General features: G+C 45.1%; 1 protein-coding gene across 2 annotated transcripts in view; it reads right to left on the bottom strand.

Moving 5' to 3' along the window:
* Positions 1 to 20,615, bottom strand: part of CACNA2D2 (calcium voltage-gated channel auxiliary subunit alpha2delta 2) — a 191,705-nt gene extending 171,090 nt beyond the window's left edge. For both annotated transcript variants that reach the window (XM_027640064.1, XM_027640065.1), the window contains exon 1: positions 20,534 to 20,615. In XM_027640064.1, the coding sequence (XP_027495865.1) occupies positions 20,534 to 20,614 (81 nt within the window). In that variant the 5' untranslated portion in view covers position 20,615. The remainder of the gene's footprint in view (positions 1 to 20,533) is intronic.
* Between the last annotated feature and the right edge of the window lie 4,266 nt (positions 20,616 to 24,881).

Here is a 24,881-nt window from a genome sequence, read left to right as displayed (position 1 = left end):
GCTCAAGACACTGGCTGTACACACGTACTCCTGCCCCCCACAGCCCCACACGCTGCCCTGGGCAGGCACAGTCACCGGGGTGCACAGAGGCCACTGAATTTACTCATTAATAGCCAAATTCCCTTCCTTAATGCACCCTGTGGAAGTTCACAGTGCCAGCCCGCTCCGCTGAGCGAGGAGAGTTGCTGTGATTACCTGGAGCAGCCTCTCCTTGCTTCGTTTCCCAGAAGACCATTTGCACAGATGCAAATGTGTTTTCCCCCACAACATGATGGGAATTAATGACACGAATGTATGGCTACAGAGGTTGTGGTGAATATGCACAAACACACTTTATTGTCATGCTGACAGAGCATATTTCTTATTTGGGGAAAATAGTGAGATTTTCACTTGTTCCAGTAAAGAGGATTAGGTAATCTCTCCTCCCTCGGCCCCTCTCTCTTTGTCCCATTTCTGATTTAACTTGTCGGATGGTTTTATGCCTGTCTTATGCAGACATATGGAAATGGGCAGTTATAAACTTTGGAAAGCCATGGTTAGGATGCTTCTAGAAAAAAGTTAATTGTCTGAGGATCTAAGCAGATATAAAGCCAGGGGCAATTTTTCCCACCAGAAGCTTTCAGTTACAATAAATATATGTTAAGATAGAGCTGAGTGGGAAGAGCACTTACCAATTTAAACATGAGAAAACCCCTAAAATTCCTAAGGGGTTTTCATTAGTCCCCAAAAAAGCATTATAAAGCAGAGAGGCAGGTCAGTAATTTTGGATGAAATATTTAAAGCAAGTATCCAAGAAAATGCATGATGGAATCAGGACATTTGATGTTTTAACACTAGACTGGACTGCAAAGCTAACAATATCTGCAACCTGAAATGCACAATGAAACCATCCAAAATTAAATTGTGTGGCAGTTAAATACTGCAAGACTGTTTTTAAAATACATTATGTTTTGAAATATGTTGCTTTACTTGAGTTCTTAAGCCTTAATCATGATTGTTATATTTTTGCTTTAAAAATTTTACTTACCATTAAAAGTGAGAGTAGGAACTTTCAGTATGAAGATAACAATGAAATAGCCACTGTTAATTTTTAGAAAGTTTAAAAAAATCAAACTTTCACACAATCCAATGAATTCTAACAAGAGCAGACAAATGTAGCCATTTGTGAATTGAGATTTCTTCTGGTTTTATCCAAGAACTCCTTAGTCTAACAGAATTATACATCATAACGGGTGTTCTTAATTGTGCAAATCCTGGGTTTAGATGTGATCATTGGCACTGCAATGCTCTGTTCCCATTGCACTGATGTGCACTCTGAAACATCATTCACCTTAGCAGTTTTTCCCTGAAGAATATCCTTTGTTTTCAAAATCTTTAAAAAACAAAAAAAAGCAATGGAGTAGCCCAAGGAGGAATTTGCAATGCAATATTTGTTAGCGCTTTGAAGTTAAGCATCAATCTCAAGCCATTTAAAAACTGCTTTTAAAGGCAAAGCTGCTAACACATAAAAGCTGGGGGAAGTAGCAACAGCATAAAGAGCTGAATTTGCAGCTGGTTTGTACCACTAGAGCAGCTGAAGTGAACTCATGAATCTGGCCTTTAATTCGTGATGGATTTGACGACTTGGCGGTGAGCGCGGGAACACGGGTCTGTGCGTAGGAGGAGAGCTGGGGGAGATCAGTCCTCTGGGCTCGACACCTCTGTGTCCCCAGGGCTCCCCAGACACCCCTGCAGCCTCCAACCACCCCTGCAGTGACCTTGGCTTTGTGGTGTCCCACTGCAGGAGCGCTGGTGGTCCTCAGCTTGTCCCATCAGCCCTGAGTCACTGCAACCAGGGCACTGCACGGGGGTCACCTGCAGGAGAGGCCTAAGGTAACTTTAGCCCCCCTTTACAGGTGACTTAACTCGGTTGTACCTGAGTAATTGATACGAGAATATTTAATAATTTAACCAAAGTATGACCCAGTTGCCTGAAGTGCAAGCTGCACCAAGCTTTCAGTTACAGCTATGGAAAATTTGTCTTCATTACCTTGCTGTTATTATCATGGGGGACACAGAAAAAAATAAGACAAATCCCTGAAAGGACTTGATAATTAATAATCAATCTTTTCACATTTGCTTATAGACTTTCAGCAGATTCCTCCACCCATAGTCCTAAGTACTATGCTATGCTATATTTTCACATTAGAAAGACTATCAACTAAGATTTTAAATGAAATACTTCTAATGTGCCATAGTTTTGGTACAAGGGATCACCACCTGTTGTACAAGCTTTGTACTGAGGAGGTGAAGTCAATGCTGTACAGCTGGGAACTACAGTGCCAAGGTTTTTATTATTTATTATGCATTTATTATTTTTATAAGTCACCATCAGCCTTCAGTCCCTGCTGAAAGAGGCAGAGCACATCAGTACAAAATAGTAAAAGAGATGGTCCTACTGACTCCTGTCAAACATCAGAGGCTTCTCTGAGCTGGCAGTGTGGTTTGCTTGGGACACAGGAAAGAGTGGGAAAAGCTGGTCCTTTTGCTTTAAACAAGTAAGGTATAAATATAGAAGCCTTGGAAAGTTGCCTTGAGTTTGCTGCATTGCAATTGCCATAACAATTGGATTATGATCCTTATTTATTCTCATTGACAAGGTAATTGAGTTTGGTCAGCTGGATCCCTTCCCTTCCAAGGGGAGAACAGATGGGTGATGCAGCCCCAGGTCTCCCAGGAAAGCAGAGAGGTCCGGCTCTGGTTGACACCCAGTGATCTCCAGAGCCCCCCAGGACAGTTTGAACAATCTTGTTGATCCACCACTTGCCAAGTCCCTCTGACTGCAAAAATTACAGCTGTGAGCTGCTCTTCAGAAAAGGTGGCAGAAGAGATGCAAAAATAGTTCCCCTGCATCCCACAAAAGTGACACAGAAGTCTGCACACAGCCCCATCCCGAATGCTACACTCTTCTGTTGAGCTGGACCAAACAAAAGGTCAGAGATGATGGGAGTGACCCACCACTCAGTTAAGTCAGTGGTGTGGAATTCCTCTGACCATTCTAAAAGCTACCTAGATTTCCTAGACAAATGTCCAGGCAGGCAGGAGAGCTGCAGATGACAAATGCAGGAAGTCATCTGCCACCAGACACTGGACTTGCATGAGTTGCTGGAGGGAGCATAGGGAGGATGGCAAGTTCTGGGGTGGCAGAAGCAGGGGAAGATTTGAAGAGTTCTGATATTACTCTTAGAGGAGACTTGTTCTGCCATGGTTTAGGATACCTCACCATTTGACAAAAAAAAAATAAGCAGGAAAAAACAATGACAAATGCAATCAAGCAGTAATAGTCAAAACAAAATCCAACAGACTCCTCCGTGAAGAGTTATTCTATTACAGTATCATCTATATAGCAGAGAAGGAGAAGTAGGAGTAACAAGATTCCTAAACCACCTCCAGACATCTCAAAGCATTGAGATGCCAGTTGATAACAGCTAGTGTCAGTACTGGAGAAATGAATAGCAAACAGGAAGGATTTGCTGGGGAAATACAGCAGGACCCAATGCAACGGGCTTGAGACTGTGGCCACCACAGCTGACTCACTGAGTGTCTGCTGGACGACAGCCACACCTGAACAGGAGACACCAGTGAGAATCAGAGGGTACTGAAACAACCATTGCTGGGCTGCTACTCTCCCTCCTGTTCCCAATGCTGCAAACAGAATCACAAAATGGTTTGGGTTGGAAGGGACCCTAATGACCATCTTGTTCCGAACCCCTGCCATGGACAGAAACACCTTCTACTACGTCAGGCTGCTCAGAGCTCCATCCAACCTGGACTTGAACACTTTCAGGGATGGGGCATCCGCAGATTCTCTGGGCAAACTGTTCCAGTGTCTCATCACCCTCACAGTAACAATTTTTTTTCTAATATCTAATCTAAGCTTTACTCTTTTTCAGTTTGAAGCCACTCCCTCTTGTCCTGTCATTCCATGCTCTTGCAAATAGTCTCTCTCCATATTTCTTGTAGGCTCCTTTCCATGAACAGGAACTGCAGCTGCAGTTTGATGTACCCTCAGTTCAAAGGTGCAACAGTCAGAGAAGGACATCTGAGGAAAAGCCAAATCTGGCTATGAGGGGTAAGGGAGGAACTAGGAGGAACTCTACATGTTTAGAAGGGAACAGATCTGCAACAGGCACATAAGACTGTGGCAAAGTAGATGGAAAGAAAGTAATACGGTAAATATTCTACAGCACATACAAGCAGCCCTAGAGATATACCAGAACAAATACAGAGGAAGAAATTACTACATATAGCTAACAGAGATCCACATTAGGAATGGTATTACAAGAAAGATTACCTCCGTCAAAGCCAACCCCTGGAGACCTTCTTAGGGTAATGTTTGTCCTCAGCAGCTGCTGTTAAGGTCCTTATGAAATAGGGACACCTTTTATTACAGCACTGATTTAACTTCTGTTCAGTCTTTCATGAGAAAAATAACTAAAACTGAGGCAGGCCACAAGAACTAGAAGCAGCTTGAGCCTTAGACCCCCCATTTAGAAGCTTGGCAGGGGAAATACTTAAGTGAGTTCACATGTGTGATTTCTCCAAGGTTTGCTGATCTCCATGAAGAGGGCTATAATAGCACATGAAGAAGCTGAAACCAGAAATCTGTCAAAATGTACTTTTCCATGAATACTTGCAAAGCAGTGCAAAGCCCTGTGGTGCCCAAAGTTTTTCTTTCCTTTCAGTTCAGACTAATTTCTACCTATGAAGTGCCAACTTCAAAACATGAATTACAAAACAACTCTCAGTGTGCTTATTTTTCTTTTGGTTTCCTCTTAAAAATAACCATCCATGTGCAATTTGTCCCTAGATTTTTGTGTGGAGGGTGTTACTAAGATCCATCGAATGTGAATTTGGAAATCCTCACTGTGGGAGGGAAATCCATCAATTCATTGCTACACCAGGAGGATGCACAGACATCAAGGACCCACCCAGGCTCCCAGAACAGGTGAAGACAGAGACAGGACCCAAACAGAGATATCCTGACCAGCTACTTTCCACCTGAGTCACAAAAGTCTTTTCTTCCTTTTGCCAGTAAACCACCTCAAGTTCATGCCCTAACTGGGCTAACTGAAACTTCACAGACCTACTGATCCAGAAATAAATTCTTTATTTGTCATTAAATCCTAAACCAAATGCCATGCAAGGAAAAAAGGTCAAAAATCAAGGGGGATGTGTGATTCCTCCAGATGCAAGTGGCTTACTTGGATAACGAACAGCCCAGAGCTCCACAATATTCTCATGCCAGAGAAATGTTCAGATAAATGTTTCTGGATACTTCATTACAGCAATAATAGGAGAGTGACTGTGTGATTTTTCTCATCAGTCTATTGGAAGGGTTAAAGCTGGCCACAGTTTAAACTGGGATCTCGAGGGCTGCTCAGATGTTTTTCCTTCATTTCAGATTGAGGATTGAGCACCAGTATTACATACTGTAACAGCAATGGTTTATTATTCATTGAATTTCTTTTCTGTATAATAATTTCCCTTGAAAAACAAATTTTGCTTTCTGGTGAAATATGTAGACGTGCCCTATAACTATTACTTGCTCCCATAAAACAATAATCCAGCATGGAATACAGAATTAGTAATTTAACAGGGACCTACCAGTCTGTAAGGTTTTTGTTTTGTTTTGGTTTTCCTTTTTCAAAGTCATCAATGAACCACTTCTAAATAAAACAGATCTTGTTAATGAGAAACATCTATTGGAGAAAAAACAAATCTACTCCCCTGGATTTTAATAATAACAGGCTTGTCTTCAGTGTACGTCTCCCCAGTTTGCCCTTGTCCATTTTCAAAAGGATTCGTGCATGTTTGCCCTCTGGAAATGCTAAGAGCCCATTTAAATGTAGGCTGGACAGCTATTATCACCACTGATATCTACTGATATCACCAACAGTTTTGGTGAACCAACCCTCCAGCCCCAAAGAATTGCCTTTTCTATCACACCAAGTATTTTCATTCTGCTCATCACAGAGGTGCTGAATGACTTACCTGCTGGGCTCCCTTCCTCTGAAGCACAGTAAAAGAAACCAGTGACATGAAAGACCAGCTCTACCACTTGGCTGAAGAAATCCAACAATCAGAAGCTGACACACTGGTGTTGCAAAAAACCCCAAACAAAACCAACCAACCAACCCCCCCAAAAAGCAAACCAAAACACATCCACGCTTCACCTGGCGCAACCACAAGTGGATTCTGATCCCATCAACCTGTAGCTTTATTCAGACAGGTGGAGCTTGTTCAGATGAGTGCACAGACAAATACATTCAGTGTTAACTGTGAAAATGTTGGGGCACCACAAATTCAAGTATCTGACTTCCTCCACTTCCAGCACAGCACTGGCACTTAGGAGAAAGCTCACAGTCAAATAGAAATACAGTATCTGCAGTAAAATACATACAAAATTACCTTGAAAGTAATTGCTTTTGGTATAAATGGTCTTCTTCAAAGTTTTCTCTCACACACAAGTCCCTTCCAAAAGAACGAGAATAAATTTACTGCATGTGAATTTATTCAAAGCCAGTAGATTCAGCATAATGAAATCCTCCTAAGTAAATATCTGATAAAGAAGCAAATGCTTAGCACTTGACCCCAGAAGCCAGGATTTCTTGACACATGGCTGTAATGCAAAGCAGCAGGAACCTCAGGACTGCTGGCACAGAGGAGTCAAGCAAAGAAAATCTCAGAGGACTTGACTCCTGGGAAGCACAGCTGCAGATGGCTTGGGGCATGGAGCCACACAGAGACCTGGGCAGCACACACGGGTTCCCAAACTGACTGAAGGTGCCAGTGCTACCAGAGGAAGTTATCTCTGTGGGGGACTCTGAAAGCCCCCTAACTATCCATACTGTACCCTTCCTTTGCCAAGGGCCATGAGACACCCTGCAAGTATCGAAAAAATGATGGGGTTTGCTGAGTTTTCCCCCAGACTTCTCTGTCCTGTGGCCCTAGATGTGAGCAGCAGCACACTTCGACACAGTCAGGTGCTGCTTGTGAGAAGAATTTTATTAGTCTATTTAATAAGAGACAAAATGAAGTTGCCATTCAGTTGCATCAAAATCTTCACTCCTGTGACACCTAAATGTTGTCCAGAGCATTGTCTCTGTTACCAGACATCCCAACAGCTCATGACCTGAAGGCTCTTGGTGCCCTGCAAGGCCATTCAGTGGGCTCCCCTGTCCGTAGGATGGGATTTCCTCTGCCACAGATCTTCCCATATCCCAACTTCAAGGTGTGCCATGCTCATATGACTGTTCATACAATAAAGACTGCAGGAGTCCTGTTGGTTATGGGTGGCAGCTGGGATGGCAAGCCCTGCTCCTGCACAAATAACTGAGACCAAGGGCCAAACCCATGGTGACCACTGCCATCACACGTGTGGTGTGTCATAGAAGATAAAGTGCAAAAGCTCTCTGAATTCATGTTATCTCTGCATACAGCATGTCACTTAATTGCCCAGAAAAGCCTCTTGGAGAAGCATATGGGAAGTTTTCCCATGAAAAATGACACTGCTCAAAATCTTTTCTAGCTAGAAACCACTCAACAGTATCTATCACTACTGACATCTGGGACATAAGCTTCAAAGCAGTTAATTTACCATTTTAGCTTGAGACAGTTTCCTGTAGACATTGATATCCAAAACAGGTAATTGTTATGCCAGAAAGCAGAATCATTAGAGGAGAAAAAAAGTAAAGAGGGAGCCTATGCAGTAATTCTCCTACAGTATCCACACCTGCCAAAGCTGCATTTAGGGTCGCTGATGACCCTCTCTTTTAGACAATGTTTCCACAAGCTATTCATGAACATCCACCAGGACAAGCCCCCAGCTAGGTCCCAAGCCAGAAAAATGAAGCCCTTGTGCACGTCTGTGGGTACAACTGCAGATCACCTTTAGCTCTGAGCTCAGCTCCTCAGCTGTGCTAATTAATTGCTGAAGGAGTTCTCTCGTGTCCCCGTGACGCAGAGCGAGCAGCCACTCGCGCTCCTCCGCTCCCTGCCGCAGTCACATCACCTGCTCTGTCTCAAGGACCTCCTAGGGCTGGCCTCCCCATCTGTCCCTTTTACAGACTCCACACACCCTTGATCCATCTCTGCAAATGGTAACTGAGCCAAACCACAGCAAGCCTTCAGAAACAAATGCTTCCTCTGTCCTCACTGCTCCCCCGTCCCTGTCACCCCAGAAAAGCAGTCCACCTGCAGAGTTTCTAACCACACCTTCACCCTTGGGGCAAAGCTGGTGTCCCACCTCCGTCTGGCACTTGCAGCTATGGAGGACACACAAGGAGCTCAGGACCTTCTGCTTAACCCACAGCTTCCCTCATGTACTTTTGTGCTGAATTCAGAGCGTTCATCCCTACCATACCCATGTAAATCTTGAGGTGATGGACAACATAAAAAGGACCTGCTAAACCCCAGAAATGTGTTGCATTAAGGCCCTGGAGAGGCTGAATAACTCCATTACATCATTCGTTTGTGAATCCTTTCCAATGGCTCCAGTACTCTTTCCAGTCCATGAGGCCAAGATCTGCCATAACCCTGATCCTACAGGGTAAAAGTATATGACTTCCCCCTACTGACACCCTTCCTGGAGATGGCCACAGGCAGCAAAGGACCTGTAAAAAGACTCCACAGCCCCATCAAGCAAGCACGGTCCAGAAATCACATGTCACTTTAGAGGGTGGCAAGTGGACACTCCACATAAAACTAACCCCAGCCCTGTTCTGTGACTGCACCTGGGCAGTAACTTGCTTTTGTTTAAAAACTGCTCCCCTCATTTCCCAGTCTTGCCTTCAGAGCTGTGTGAAGAACACTGCTGGGTGTTTTTTAAAGGTGAACCAACACTAATTCAAACTTGATGGCAACTTAATGACTCCCATGAGCAGCTCTGCACAGAGCAGAGCAGCGACCTCAAGCCAGTGACCGACTGAAGGGCAAAGCCAGCGCTGGGGCTGTGCCCTGTAACACACCTGACACATGTACAGGGATCTTCTTCTGCCAACAAGAATGGTTGTAACTTGCACTGGATATCAGCATATGTTTTAGAAATGAATCAGACTGTAACCAATATGTTAGGAAGACAGGCCAGACTCCTGGAAGAGCAGGGCTGGGAGATGGTTTCTGCTAGCAGAGTGCTTTCAGTTTGACGTTTGCATTGAAGTTGTTATGCCTGAAGCTGTGATGAAAAACCTTTCCTTAATACTGCATTGCAATAGCAGGAGAAGCCTGATTCCTTATTGAGTTGTGTGAGCAGAGAGGTCAAGTCTAGAAGTGCTAAAAAACTGCAATTCCCTACCCTCCTTTGGGATGCCGCAGGTCAAGGTGGAAGTACAATGGCAAGTACGTTTGCCCTGATGCTGCATTTGCTCTGTGGGTAAACAGAGACCATCTAATCCCTGGGCTGTCATTCTGGCATCTTTCATGACCACTAAACTCTATTCTAAAAGAAAAAGGAGGTTTTATTAGAAAGTCAGTGGACGATCCAAATGTCAGAGTAAAAAATTCAGAGGAAGGTTAAGGATTTTTTTTATTTTTATTTTTTTTTTGATACGGCTGCACTGGAGGTGAGTGAACACCAGGGCGTTTTGATTTCCTGCCTGGTTTCAATAAATGTTGCACTCCCAGGCACCCAAGGGACTGCTGTGGTTTGTCAAAACCAATTAATTTTCTTCCACAGAATGCTTCAGGCACCTCAAAATGTCGTTCGAGAGCTAGCACACATCTAAGGAGGAGGGAAAGCTGGCAGTCAACTGCTGCTCGGGCTCTGCATCAGGAGCACAGCCCTCCAAAGTCACACCAATAGCAGAGGCATGGAGAGAACGATGGCTTATCCCTTTGGTCATGGGAGGGAGCTGAGGGCAGAGCTGAGGAGGACACGCCATGTGTTACAGACCCTATGAATATAAACAAGAAGCTGCCACTTGCGAAACTTGCCAGAAATAAGTTTCCTGAGGGAAAATTTGAAGCTGAAAGTTTCTCTCTCACTTGCATTTCCTAGGATTCACTGCTCAGTGCTAACAGATGTAGTAATGAGCCAGAAGTGACAAACAGAACCGTTGTTATTAAGGAAGACATTTGGAAGATAAGCCCTGAAGTTGGGATTCACAGGTTCCCTCCCCAGCCCTCCTTCAGACTCAGTGTGCAGAATTAGGACTTCCCTCACCCAAGCCTCAATTTACCTACTGTCAGAGACAATCTGTAATGTTTTCCCTCTCTCCAGTGTTGAGATGTGAGAGCAAACTTGTTTGCAAGTAATTTTAATAATCAGCCATGAAATGCACTAGAGGTAAGCATGGTATTATCATGCCAGGATTTCTTTTTCAGTGAACAGCAAGTTACTGAGAGTTTAAGAACACATTGGAGCTCTCATTTATACTCTGAATTGGACATATACAGTATGAATATTCCATGTGTATACCTCATGGCAAATTATTATCACTGGATGTTAGGTAGCCATCCTTTCCCCTCTACAAAAGGCAGGGATGGAATGGATGTTTTTCTTGCATTCCAGCACTCTGCAAAAGGGGCAGAAGACAAAAAAATAAGCTGAATTTTAAACAATTTGAGTACTGTGGAGTCACAGGCAAATCCTGCAGGAGCAGGAAACGGAACAACAGTTGATGTTCCCAGCAAGCACTATAGTAAGGCCCAGCCTACTCACAGTGCCCAAGGGAACTGGGAACCAAGGCTCCTTTGAAGATCTCGGGTCCCTAATCTCAGTCTAGTGTCATCTTTGGTGGACCACTGACAAAAACAGAAACAAAGAACTTCCAAAATTAAAAATGACAGCATGCTGAGCAGTGAAGTGAGCTTTATAGTGTAACGAATCTGAGAAGAACGAGGAGTAAATGCGCCTGGCTTTCTTCTTCTTTTCATCAACCATGGTATCTTCAATGACCTACTTGTTTTTAAAAGTAATCTAACATTTACCATTACAATCTTCTTTGCTCCTCAAGTCACATAAACCCCCTGCTGTCTCCTCCTCCTCTATTTACCTGGCCTTACAGTCACAGCAGGGAACTGAAAATCTGCTCCCTGCCTCCTGGCTACAAGCAAAGGCTTCACTTGGGCATCCAACAGATGATAACTAGTGCCACTGCTTAAACAATCCCTAGAGAGGCTCCTGACACACACAGACATCTAGATCCTGCCACCAGTCCAAGCCACATCACCCAGGCATTTAGGGGACTGCCCTGATAGGAAGAGCCATGCCTCTCATTCACAGCATCTCTTCGCATCAGTAGATCTCATGTTTCATTCAGGCCGGTTTTTTCTCAGTGCTCTTACTCACTATTTAATATTTATACTATAGTCAGTGTCCAAAAAGCATGACACTATTGGTTATGGTAGGTGCTGAACAAATACATACTAAATCTGTCTTGGAAGCTTAGAGGTGTGAAAGGTCACTTAGAAAAGGGAGAAAAGTCAATAAAATCTGAAGCCCAGTGAATAACTGCATCACAAGGACCAGGCACAAATGTAAATCCCAAAAAAATGAAACAGAGAAATCCTCCAAAATATATCAAAACAAAGAGGAGATGCTCCACATATGTCAGTTGGCTTTGATCAGCCCGAGAGCAAGAGGAGAGGAGAATCCATAACCATTGGCATCACCTTCCTGCTATACTGCCTCCTTAGCCTGTTCACCTTCATTTCTCCCTTCATTCCTCACTGCTCTGGACATGACATCTCAAACGATGAGAGAGGCTGGATCATCCCTAAGACACAAAAGAATGTGGAGTTTTTCAAGCTCATGGTATGCAGCATTGTCAAAGAAAGATGCAAAGGATACAAGTGTTGGAAAGGGACAGATCCTCGATGGTTACCAAGATTTGGAGTCTCCCAAGAGGCAGTTCCTCCCAAAAGCAGAGCCATCTCTGTCAATAAAGTAACAGCAAACTACAGCTTTAACCAGAGCACAGGTCCTCAGTCTTCAGGCAAAGTTCTCCAGTACTGAATTCCAGTTGATCTGTTTATGAGAAAGGCGAGGCTGATCTGAAATCAGACTCCACTCTCTCCCCCTCCCTTACAATAGTATCTTAACTCTAAATAATTAAAAGGGAATAAGTACCTATAAAACCAACAGAATCATTGCAACAGATCAGCATGGCTGGGTGTTTGAAATAAGGGGCCCATTCAAGTTATTCACTTCAGATGTCAAAGGTGACCTGCTGTAATGAGGAACGATAAATACGCTCACTTGACATGCAAGCTCCCCACTGCAATTTCCCAGGCTGGAGCCACACTAGAACATAACAGCCACAACTGTGCCCTTGAGAAGTCACCTCCTCCATTGTCTCCCAACTTCCAAAGCCCTCCTACATTTCTACATACAGAACAAAGGGTACATGACACATCTTATTGCTTCCTCTGTATGATAACCCCAAGTATCTAATGACAGTTTCCTTCCTTAAACCTTTCAGTAGAACTGCGTATTTCAGTGCTTACAGTTGCAGGATCCTCCATAGTCTAGAAGTAATGGATCCACAAGAAAACCAGGATCCAGTAGTGTACAATACCTAGTGTTTGCCTGACAAACCTACAAAGAAGAGAAATGCAAACTCCCCAGCCTGCAGCACTTCAAGCCAAAGAGGAACTTAGAGCATATAAATAATACTTAAAATGTTAGAAAGGGAAAAAGCTGAAATTATGATGGAATACAGATACACATTTTCTGTGTTTTGTATCTTGATCAGTGACAGAGTTGCATTTTTGGTTATCAGCTCTGCTCACAGGAGGCTGAATTCCAGGCTATATCAATTCCCCTGTGGATGTAAAGGAAAAGAACCATCTGGAGAGAATAATAAAACAATTAACTTTCCATTAAAGAATAATCTATGTATGTTTTTAAGAAGGCAAACTTTAATGATCTCCACCTAATTATTCATCCTGCATTCTGGCAGGGTTGGTTTGGATTTTGCCTTGCTTTGTTTTTAAATGCAGCCTGAAGGTAACAACTTAAGCTGCAAGGGACCACACAGGCTCCTTCAGTTAGAGCAGGACAACCTGGGTGAGGGAGGCTTCCAGAAACACCAGCTAGGGTCCCATGGTTCCCATGGATTCATGAGTAATGGCAGCAGCATCAATTCTAAGAGTTTCACTGAATATTCATGAGGATTTTACAAACGTGGTTGTTGACTGGCTTGGTACAACGGCTACATTTTTGGATAGGAAGTGCAGAGCAGCACACTCAGGAGCTGCACACACCTGAACATCAGGCTGTTGAATGCTGGGCTCATTTAACTTGTCACTGACGGCAGCATAAATCAGAAATGACTCCATAAAACTCAACAGCAGTCCCCTTGGATTTTGAAAACTCACCAACTGGCTAAAAGTGTATTATCTTTACAAAGTAATTCTGTAAAGTGAAAAGGTTCAAAGCAAGGGCTTTAAGGACTATTACTCTACCTGTTTCCCTTCTAAACACACCCCCTCTAAGGAGCCACTGGCTGTACCCTTGCGGTGCAGCCTGGACTGTTCTCCATCATGTTGGTTCTGCAGACTTGCTCAGCTCAACCACCTGCCTCAGTTTCCCAGTGGATAACACTAATGAGCTCGTTCAGTGGGCACGCCTGCCCTTCGCTCCAGTTTACACAGTGCTTTCCAGACAAGGCTCTCAAACATTTGGAAAGGGCCAAATACAGTTTAAGCTAAAATTAACTGGAACATAAATACCGGAATTCATCCACTCAGATCACTCCTTTAGAAAACTTACCTGGGACTCTGGGCTTTCCAGCATGAGAACTCACACACTAAAGAGCTGGTGAACAGTGAGACAGTGCCCAGGCAATTCTTTGCTACTATTTATTGACTGACTGATTGAGATCAGGCTCTGTGACACAGTGCAGGCACTTTTATCCTTCTCCCCCACAAGCTGCTAAATTTTATGATCTGAAAAAGTAATTTAAAAAAACCCCATAATCCTGGCACACAAACTAGTCACACCTGAGTCCTGCTGGAAAAATCCCTGCCTCAGCTTTCAAATGTTGCAGAACATTTTCATTCACAGCTTCTGCATAAACGGAGCGAGTTTTGAGTCTAAGAGTTTGAGGCATTTTAGCCTCTAAGACTTCTAACCTGCTCTTACCCTAGAACTGTAAAAGCCCATCTTTCTCCACTAAATATATATATATATATACACACACACACAGACACACAGATATATGCACACCCTGGTCTCCCAAAGCAGGGCCCCTGCATCTGCCAACAGGCTGCACACTGCATGGGCACAATGGTTCTGGTGCAGGATCTGCACCACCCACTGGAAAGGATTTAGTGAGGGGTGCTAACGTCACACACTGAGCAGCCACATACAGCTATAAATTATTCATACACATTACTCTAATTATGCAAATGTACTAAAAGCTGGAGCATATGTTTCCCTGACATCTCGCAGTACGGATGCAATATGGTTCTAGTAGAGAGGAAGAGTGAGAAGTGAGATGATGGGTGTAAGGGGGCTAATGATGGCAGGCACTGGCCCAAGCGAGGGGTGGCAGAGGATCCGTCTTTCCCAACCAAGCCGCTGCAAAGCTAAGGACATTTAAATGCTGCTCCTTGATAATACAGTGTTGGCTTTGCACTCAGTGCTGAACAGAGTGCTGAGGCTGCTGAACGGCCCAGGCAGATTAAAATAAACCCAAGCAGTTTGGAACAGGAATGTGTTTATCTGGCATCGCACACTTCCTCTTATCAAACATGAGGAGCAGGGGAGGGCACAGCGATGGTGTGCGGAAGCAGGCTGTGTGCACGCTGGTAGGAGAGGGGGAGGGAAGAGAGGAGAGCAACAGCAAGGATCAGACAGATTATGCATGAGCTTGGGAACCAAGAGCCTGGAGACAGGCATCATGTCACTGGGGTACAGAGCCCACGCTCTTGGTCAGTCCCCAGATGGGCACTGGCTGTTGGAAAACTCAGTTAGGTCCTTTCTCCCTTTCAGCATCTGGAAGAAGGCAGGCATTCAGTGCTGCTGCAGCACAAGCAGCTGGCTTTGTGTGTTGCCCAAGCTTTGGGTTCAGACTTCTTTTCTCATCTCTGTTGAGCACAGTGCAGTCACTGGGCATCACTTGTCTCCCATTCCAGAAGCTGGGGCTGACTCCTCAGAAGGAAAAGCCAAATGCACTCTGCTATGGTGTTTTGAAGTCCAAACTGGGGGTTATGCTACTGGATTGAATACCAGAAGATTAGCATCTTACGCCCAACTCTGCCATGTCTAAGGACCACAGGATTGCCTCTGTGTAGATGCCCAGTCCATGTGACAGATCCCTTCGGAAACAGAAAGGCTTCTCAGACACTGTGTCCAGAGCATTGTGCAGGGGGTCTCCAATTCCCTAGCATCCTTCATTTAAAATCCCATAAACACTTTTCAAATCTTCCAACCCTACTGAATGACCAGGTGAATATTCCTATACCCAAAGAAAACAAAAGAGCAAATTAAACATCATGTAATACCACAGCTACTTGGAAGACTTAGGCTATCTTATTATTATTCCAGTAGTTACTCAAGATCAAAAAAGTTGAACAGAAAACCTTGACAGCTCCTTTGATAAGAGCATGTCTCACCTCCTAGTGCTGGCATTAAAGAAACTCTAGATCTGTACCAGCAGTTTTGTAAGGGATGCACTCAGAGAGCCACGTGAAACACTCGGTACTGCAGAGACCCCGTCACAGGAGGAGTGCTAGTGACTGCAGCAGTATACAAGGCAGATGCCACTTGAGCTCTTCAGATCCAAGGCAAAACTCTGCTAGTATACTAGTTTTTTAATTCAAGCTCTTGCTTGTGCACGGCTCAATCACAGTTCCTCACCTGCGGCTGCCTCAACTAAAGGATGGCCATGCTTTGAATACAAGAGGTGATGTATCAGAGAAGCAGCACTGAACAGAAGGGACGGGCAGGCTGAGGCAGACAAAGACACCTGCACAGATCCTGGTCACCCTGCCCCAAGCCCTGGCCTGCAGGATCTGTCCTTCCCTTTTACAAAAGCCCAGATGAATGAACAGCAGCACTTCTGCCAGGCAGAGATGCCAAACTGGCAAAACAAAGCTGAGAAAACGGCACAAGATAACAAGCAAGAATAATAGACAGACATAAAATTCCACTGAAGTAAAATCAGATATTGATTACTAGGACCAAGCCAAACCATTTCTGCTGTGCCACAATCAGCAAACCCCTTGGGCAGCAGGCTGCATCCCAACGGGCACAGCACAAGTCTCCCTTTTCCCTGGGCTCATCCTCCTTTCTGTGCAGCCACACATATTGAGGACCAAGCACAGCTCAGGCAGAGGGTCACTGCCTGCCCAGCTCAGCCAGAAAACTGCTCCCTGTGTCCCACCCTGGGCTCATGTTTGGGGCCATCTCACCCTTTATAGACCAGGTGGTTCCTCATCACCAAGGCCAGCAGAATCCGTATCTTCCAGTCATACCCTGGCAAGGCAGACTCGGACACTATTTCTTGACTTCCCTTAACAGCTCAGAAGAAAGGAAGGAGGGTACAAAACCAGCTTGACAGACTGAAGGTCTGTTCATCCAAACCAGCAGGAGGATGGCAGCACAGCTCAGGTCCAGCTCTGCTGCCCACCCTGTCCCTGCTGAGGTCTGTCTGTGGAAGGGCACAAGGCCCCTGGGTGAGTGCTCAGCCCTGCTATGGGAGCAGTCCTCAGGAAAAGACAAGCAGGGGGAAGAGAGAAAGAAAGAGAGAGTAGAAAAGGAGCCTTTTCATTCTGAAGGCTTTGGCTTGCTCAGTAACTGTTAGCAAGGAAACAAGCCCATTACAGGCACCACGGATAACAGGTACTAGAGGGGGAGGACGGGATGTTCTGACCAGCTCACTGCTCATCTCAGGGGACACAGGATCAAACATAATTTAGGTAACAAGCCAGGGCAGACTTGGAGCCTCAGCCCAGCTATCCAAAAAAAGAGTTTTAACACAACATCCAGGGGAGCTGCTCAGTGAGGCACAAAAACCCAGCAGCACAGACAGCTCTGCTGTCATCGGTCTGTCCCGAGTGCCAGCACAGCAGGACACGGGTAGGCTGGGACAGGGCTGCACCAGCATGGGAAATCTCCTGAGCCAGAGTCTACCCTGGAACAGGTTTTGCAGCATCTAGGCTGGAAACACAATAAATTCATTCATTTTCTACTAAAGTCAACAAGTTCTACTTGTGCCAAAACGCTGGAGGAAGGAAAAATTTAGTGCAGTGTAGCAAGAAATGTCAAAGCAAAACATTTTTCTTTTGTCCTGCAAAGTGATGGAAGAGTCCACTGTAGCCACAAAAAAGTCACTAACAGAAAAAAACAGAAGTCAGGAAGCTGGATTTTTGTGTAATATTCCTTATTCTAGAAATAATTATTTTAAGAACACCCCTTTGCATCCCAGAGCTTCTCACTCTCCTCTGTAATTGCTCCAGAAAAATGGTCCCCTTGTGCAAAGAAGCACTGAGTGGTGCAAGCTTGGATAATCTTGGAAGCACACAAGGTGCCTGTCCACCCTGCAGGAGAGGAGGGAAGCAGGGGCATTGGACATTTAGTATGCCAATTCTAGGAGATAACTGAAGAGTTAAGACAAAAATTATTTTTGGATGGGTAGCACTCTGGGAAGATAAAATGCTCAGCAGCGTTGTGTTCCCGGACACCATATTTCGGACAATAAATTTCATGCCTCATATGCCACAAGTTATGATTTCAGACAATAACCAAAGAACAGGTCCACATCCTTTCACAGCAACCCCCCCCCCAAATATTCATCAGTAAGCCTGAGAAACCTCAGAGGAGGGTATTTTTTATTATTATTTGGTCTGTCACTTTGGTATTCAGGCCTGAACTGGAAAGGGAAGATCCATTTCTGGAATGGCACCACCTCCAGTGCTTACAGGCTTCACAGACCAGTAGGAGCTGGCAGTGGAACCCAGCACCTGCATGACAGACCCCACCGAGTTCACAGGGACCAATTCTGTCTTTGGTGACACTTTCCCTTACTTCCAGTATCATTCCCTATGCACTGTGAGCCAGAAGTCCCCCCATGCAGACATGTCCCAGGCCAACACAGCAACCCCAAAGAACATCAGCAACTTCTACTTGCCTCATTTTAATTTATCCTTCCCACCCCTCATGGGTCTAATCTTGTTTAATAATAATCCTTCCTGCAAAATCCCAGTGGGTGGGATGAGCTCCCAGCCATACAGTGTTTCAGCTCCCACAGCTCCTGGGGCAGGGGCTTTTCCTGCCCCCTGAGCCCGCTCACTCCGTGTCAGGGCACACCACAGCTGTGTGGGTGGTACTGGATTCCAATCCCTCCATCCTGGAGCACGATGATGGAGCAAGGAGAGCTGTGACATCCAAGTCATGCCCAGGGAGTGCCCTTTACAAGAAGGGAAGCACACACCAAGACTGAACCTTGTGAATTAGTTGCCACCTTCTAAATTTTGAGTGTGATTGCAGCAGAATATGGACCTCTTCTAATTTCCTTTTTTTTAATCCATGTCTGCAAGTAGTTTACAGTACTGTTTTATGACCTTAAACAGCTCCCATACCATAACCCAGAAGAACCTGTGTGCAACTGGTGGGTAAGGACTCTCTGCAAGAACAGCTCTGAGTTCTTCAGGAGGAAACACTCCAGGCTATTTGCCATCAGTGAAGCTGTGCCAGTGTGCATTAGCAAGTGATGTGGTCCTTAAGTGTCATTATGTATCAAACCTGAACTCCACATCCCAAGTTCCGCCCTAGAGATCCACAGTCAGCCTCTATCAGTCCTTTCTCGTCTTTTAACAGCTGCACATTGGAATTTTCAATAGCTCATTTCTTGGCTTCAGGAGGTTTATGCATTCACCAGATACAATAATTAGCTTCCTCCCTTCATAAGATTCCAAAACAGATTTCAAAAAGCCCCTTCAATCCCTCGGTAGTCAGTTTATCCAGAATTAATCCATTGAAGTGATGCATTATGTTCTACCAGAAGAATTAAACAGAAAAAGTGGGAAGCTCTCTTACCTGTAATTGACTGACTGGCCAATAGGAGTCAAGTGCTGGCAAATTGGAGGTGTAATTTCTATTTAATTATGGCATTAAAAAAATTACATGATATACCTATTTAACATGCAAAGGAGTAAAATCAAAGCTAATAAGAATAAATTGTAAGAGAGGACACGTACAAAATGTAGTAGCAGTCTTTTTGTTTTTTATAACTGTTCTCTGCTGAAGAGAATGCTGGCTGCTGTGCCATTGTATTGCCTGGAAAACTGGCATCCCTGGCTCTGATTCTAAGACCCTGCCAACATGCAAAACTGCATTGCACAGATGCATGGCTACAATCAAAAATATCTGTTAAAACCCAAGTGGTGTATGTGCTTTTCATGCTGCACATGAAGCTTGTATCAATCCAGTTGAAGTTCGGTTGAAATGATTGCAAGCAAAGCCCAGATACACTGTTCTAGAGCTCAAATATGAATGCAAATGAATGGATGAACCATGAAGAGTTTTGCAAGCCTTCGGGTAATAAACTCATTTCAAAATGCATTTAAAAGACAATAGTGCAACCTCTGTGTTTAGACAACGGGTTACAACCAACATTATAAAACGTGAACAGTTCTGTTTAAGCCAATATAGCTACCAGTGCAGGGCAGACAGTAAGAGTCCCATAAATTATTGGCATCTGAGAAGAACATGCCACTGTCATGAGAAAACACAAATACACCCATGGTTTTTTTCTAGAGTAACATATTTATCATCCTAGAGAAGTCTGTTTTCTTTAGATTAACACCATAACTCCAAATTGTTCCATTTCAAAACATCTAGTCAGCACAACAGTGTGGGGAAGGGGAAGCAGGGTCTTACTGGAAGAGAAACAGGGAGGGTCTTAAAGACTCTTTGATCCACAAACCTAACAAACCTGAATGAAGTAGTTTTGTAACTGCCCTAATCCAGCCCAGAGCACTGCTGTCAGGAGAAGAGCAGGTCTGGCTCCTGCAGCCTGCTGTGCCCTGGTGCTAACTCAGGGAGCAGGAGGCAGATGCAAACATCAGTAACAGGATTTTGTTTTGTGCCACTTGGAAACAGAAGCCAAACAAGAATTACAGTTTTACCTGCAATGTGTATTTAAAAACACAGGGCTTCCAGTGGCTAGCCAAATTATCCTTTCAGCATTTCCTGCTTCGTCAACAGAAGTTTAAACACAAATTAAACTACCTTCAGTCCCTGGAGGAAGGGTTAGATGGATTTAAGATGCATTTAGCGTGTCATATAGGAAAAACCCCACAGGTACATGCTCAGATAGCAGTGACATGCGGCCCCAGAGACAGACAGATACAAACCACACTCACTCCCACACACTTGATAAATGCATCAAATTGCCCAGGAACCAGAAGCACAGCCAGCCATGACCCTGCACATGGAGTGAGCTGAGAGGGTGACTTAGTGCAAGTGTTCACACAGGTGATTTCTGCAGATGAGAACATTCATTGCCACAAGGAAGGCAGCACAGGTAAAAGACAGACAGCTTACCCCTCTGAGCTGATGGACTCCACCAAATATCCTCATCACTCCATCAATCTCCTGCTCCAGCCTCCTGGCCCAGTACTGCATACTGCAAGAGATGGAGAGAAAGAGAGAAAGAGGAAGGGAGAGAAAGAGAGAGAGAGAAAGAGTCAGAGCCCTGACACTGAGTAGATAAGCAAGGGACTGAAGGGAGAGGAAGGAAATCAGTGCCTCAGTTAAGTTCATTGCTCTCCCTCTGCAGCACCGGAGTGCAGGCACAGCACCAGGGACACACTGCTTTGAGAATTACAGCTGGGGCAGGTTATAAACTTCAAGACTCCAAAATTTATGCACAAGGCACCACAGAGAGAAGAGGGGGGAAAGGTACAACAAAAACTGTAAGGTTTATTTTCTCCTTATACAAACAGTTGCAGTAGATAATTACTTAAGCCCAGAGTGATTAACAAGGTCGAAGTGATGTGGAGCACAGAAAACAGCTTAGTGCTTCAGCAGGGCTCTGTGGCAGAGAGCAAACCCGGAGCCGTGGCAGGGCCAGAGGTGTCTGTCCTACTGCGGCAATGGATTATCACTGCGGCACAACAGGGGGGACCTGGGCACAGCCCGGAGCCAAGCGCCGAGCAGCCAGTGCCCGAGGGCTCAGCTGCTTTGCACCTTCAGCTAAGCCCAGCCTGAGTCAGGCACAGATAGTGCCAGGTTCACTGTAGGCAGAGCTGCCTCCCCGGGCAGCGGGAAGGGCCAGGAGCTGCCACGTGGCATCTCCTTTGTCCTGAGCCCCTGAAGGCGAGGGAGGCTGCCAGGGCTTCCAACAGGCACAGCACCCTCCCGTACATCCAACCACAGAGATTTCTGCTTAGAACAATCACTCCACGTCAAAAACAACAACAAATAAACCCTCTTCTAAATCCACAGAACTTGATAACTCTCCTTCTTTTAATGAGATTTCCTGACTCCAGCCGCTGACCGCGCAAATGTCAAATCTCCCGTCTGACCTGGAAAAGCAGCACTCGATTGCCTCTGCACCACTTGGCACTGCCTTCAGTGCTTTTTCCAGAGCAACAGTGCTCTCTCAACATACACAGGGGAAAGGAGGGAAGGAACACAAGGAGTGGAAGGTAAGGCCAGCAGCACAGCAAAGCGATGGTGGGAGGGAGCAGACCAGCTCAGGGGGGTTGCACTTCGGTCCGGTTCACCAAGTGATTTCATTCTTCTTGCAAATAGACATCCCCCAGGCATCCCACACACACACTCCCACACCATCCCAAACGGTGGAGAGGCTCTCCCAGAGATCAAAGAGCAAAGAAACCCAGCTGTTTTTCAGCTGGGCCTCAGAAGGCTCTGAATTGCACAGCACAGCCCAAAAGCTGAGCAGAAATGTCAAAGCACAAAGATGCCTGAGCCGAGCGGCAGAGCAGAGCTTGTGAGGGGTGGGGGGACAAACAGGACAGAGGGAGGGACTGGCAGACAGACGTGTGTTACTCACACAGGCAAAACTCATGCCAGTTAATAACATACAAGGCTGTGGATGAAAACAAGATTTAATTGCACATGCCAAGCCTTATCGGTCTTCCACTGTAACTTAAGCCATTTCCCATGTTCCTGCAGAGGCAATGCTGTCTCTGTTCCCCTGCGAGCCTGGCTGGAGAGGGGAAATCCAGGGAATGAGATGGGTGAAGACATCTGCAACCCCCCCGTTCTGCCAAAGGAGGGAAAGCAAAGCCTTCAGTGGGATTGCAGGGTGAAGGTACCAGGTCACAGACAGAGCTGAGAGGGGGCTGGGTTGGGGTTTTTCTTTCTTTTACTTTTTCAAATGTTTTATTTACTATCAAAGGTATATTCAGGTTAACCTGAGTACCAAAGTTATCCATAAATCTTATGAAGTATTTTCACCAAAAAAATATTTATTTTTACACAAAACATTAATTTAAAAAATATGCCCTGGAATACCAAAACTGGATTTATTTTTTCCCCTCCTCCAGTTTCTCCAGTGAACTGAAAAAAAAAATCAATTATAAGCTCATACTCAGCCACAGGTCCGAGAAACCCCACTGAGCACTTATGGAGCTGACACTTTTCCTTAACTTCCAGCTCCGTACAAGATCCTTGATTTCAGTGACACCTGCCTGTGTCAGCTCTCCCCAGGAACACCTACAACACCACAGCAAGGGAAAATTACCACCCATCTTGAGCTGTATCCATCACATTAACAACTGTTCATATCCGCTTAAATGTCACGTATGGCCAAGCCTTCAGAGAGGATTAGTTACAGAGGAAGACAGAGGCATCAATATTACTCTGTTGGCATATGCTAAAGAGACACTGAGCGCTCAGTTGGGCTGGGATTTACAATTAATTTAAATTTAGTCAGCAGATTTGTTTTAAAAAAAAATTTTTAAACTTATTCCACCCCCTGCCTCCACCCCAAGAAGTACTACTATTTTAAGGAAAAGCCACTGGATTTTTCATTCATGAGAAAGACTGCGACTCCCTTTAATTGTGCTGCCTTACAGACCAGCAGTTTCCCAAAGAGGCCAGCTAAGCCTTGTAGTACAAGCTTTAGGTACCACTATTAAAATAACTAAATATGCGTATTACACTATCTAACAAGGAGGGCATTTTGGCATAGCTGACACCAGATTTCTAGATTAAAAAAAATAATAGCAGAAGTAGCTTCTTTTTTTGGTGTGGTATGGCTACACAAGAGCTTTTGCCAGTGGTAGTAAAAACTCTTTTTTCTAACCAGCACATCCCTTACCCACATCACAACACTGTTAAAACCCTTGGGTGACCCATTACTGTGTCCCTCTAGCCCTGGTCACATCCAGGACCAGAAGTCTTCAGAGTGGGCCACATCCCAGAATTTGGAGGTTTCATTTCACTTGCCATATTTGGGTTGAAAGCTAAACATTAAAAAAAAAAATAAAATACATAAATCCCATTATTATTCTGTTTAAGTTGACTTTCTGCCTCTTGTTTCTCTCTCACGGCCAACGCACATAAAATTTTATGCAAGACAACCGCAGCAAGGATGAAGAGGGTAAAGGAACTGCTAGCCCATGATGAACATGGAGATTTCTCTTTGAAGTGTGTCCCCTATGGAAGCTGTGAGCAATAGGACATGACAGTCATTGCATTCCTGGGCCGTTCCTGCACGCCTCAGGTGCGTTACGGGGCTGGCGGAGCGCTAACTCCCCAAACCACGCAGCCGGGAGCGCCCTGCTGCTCTTGTGAAATGTCATTTACAAATAAAGCATAAAGAAAACAGCTGAAGCACTGACTGGGAAGCCACTGGCATGGCTGTGGTGGCGCTCAAGGAAAGCCACCAGGCTCCCTTTATGAGCCATGTGCACAGTCCCCCCTTAAACCGAGCACTGCTTCGGTGTCTACTGCAGTGAACCATCGTGGGTGAGGAGAAAACCTTTGAGCTCAAGAACTTGTGGTGGCACTCATTAGCTCTGTGCCTGCAGGAACTGCATGGAAGGAGCCTGGCAGCCCCACCATCCCCTGTCCCCTCTTTGGCTGTGACATACCCAGCACACCCCACTGATCCCCATCATCTCTGCTGGCACTGTCTTTGCTGAGGGGTCTCCACGGGACTCTTCCAACCCAACAACCCTACAACTATCGTAGGCACATTCAGGATATCCATTAAAAAATCTTTAGTATTGAAAAAAATGGTTGTTTCCTTCCCCTGTATATTTTACAGCCTCCTGTGCAACATTTGCGAGGGACATAAGTGATTTTTGAAAACACAACTCCATTTATCACTCCCTCTCCAAAGAAAACTACAAAAATGTTAATTGATTTCACAATTTGCATATTTGATTTTTCTTAAAGATGAGATAAAGTAGGCTTTAAAAAAGCAGCAGAGCTTCAAAAACGTTTACTGTGTCAAGCAGCACATCAGGAGGCAAATCACTGCTGTTGCAGTTGGGGCCAGGAAGGAAAGCATCCCACTTTGTCCCACTCCTGCTCAGTGGGCACCTGTGTCTTGCCACCAGTCACAGCAGCCCTTGCTTAGGGTTAGGGCACATTTCATGCTTCAGGTGACCCAAGCAGTTGCAGAGACTTCTGTGTTGGTTTTTGAGGCTACACCACTGCTCCAGCTGTGTGGCTTTGGAAGAAAATGGCAGTTGCCTGGAAAGGCAGGAGACAGGCTGTCCTTGGCCCACATCCTCCCACACTGGAGCACACAACAGATGGCAGCCCCAGTCCTGGTCTTCTCTCACACTCACAGACCAGGCACCAGTGCAAGCCACGCGCTGCCAGCCTGTGGCCAGCAGCAGGAGCTGCCACTGCAGCTCAGCCCAGGGTCACTCTGCTCCTTGCTGGCTCAGGGTACCTGGGACAGACCCTT

This window comes from Corapipo altera, unplaced genomic scaffold (genome assembly GCF_003945725.1).
Source record: "Corapipo altera isolate COAL_440 unplaced genomic scaffold, ASM394572v1 55, whole genome shotgun sequence".
Classification (NCBI taxonomy): Eukaryota; Metazoa; Chordata; class Aves; order Passeriformes; family Pipridae; genus Corapipo; species Corapipo altera.
The sequence above is the reverse complement of the archived record's forward strand: the minus strand, read 5'-3'. Positions and strand labels throughout refer to the sequence as shown.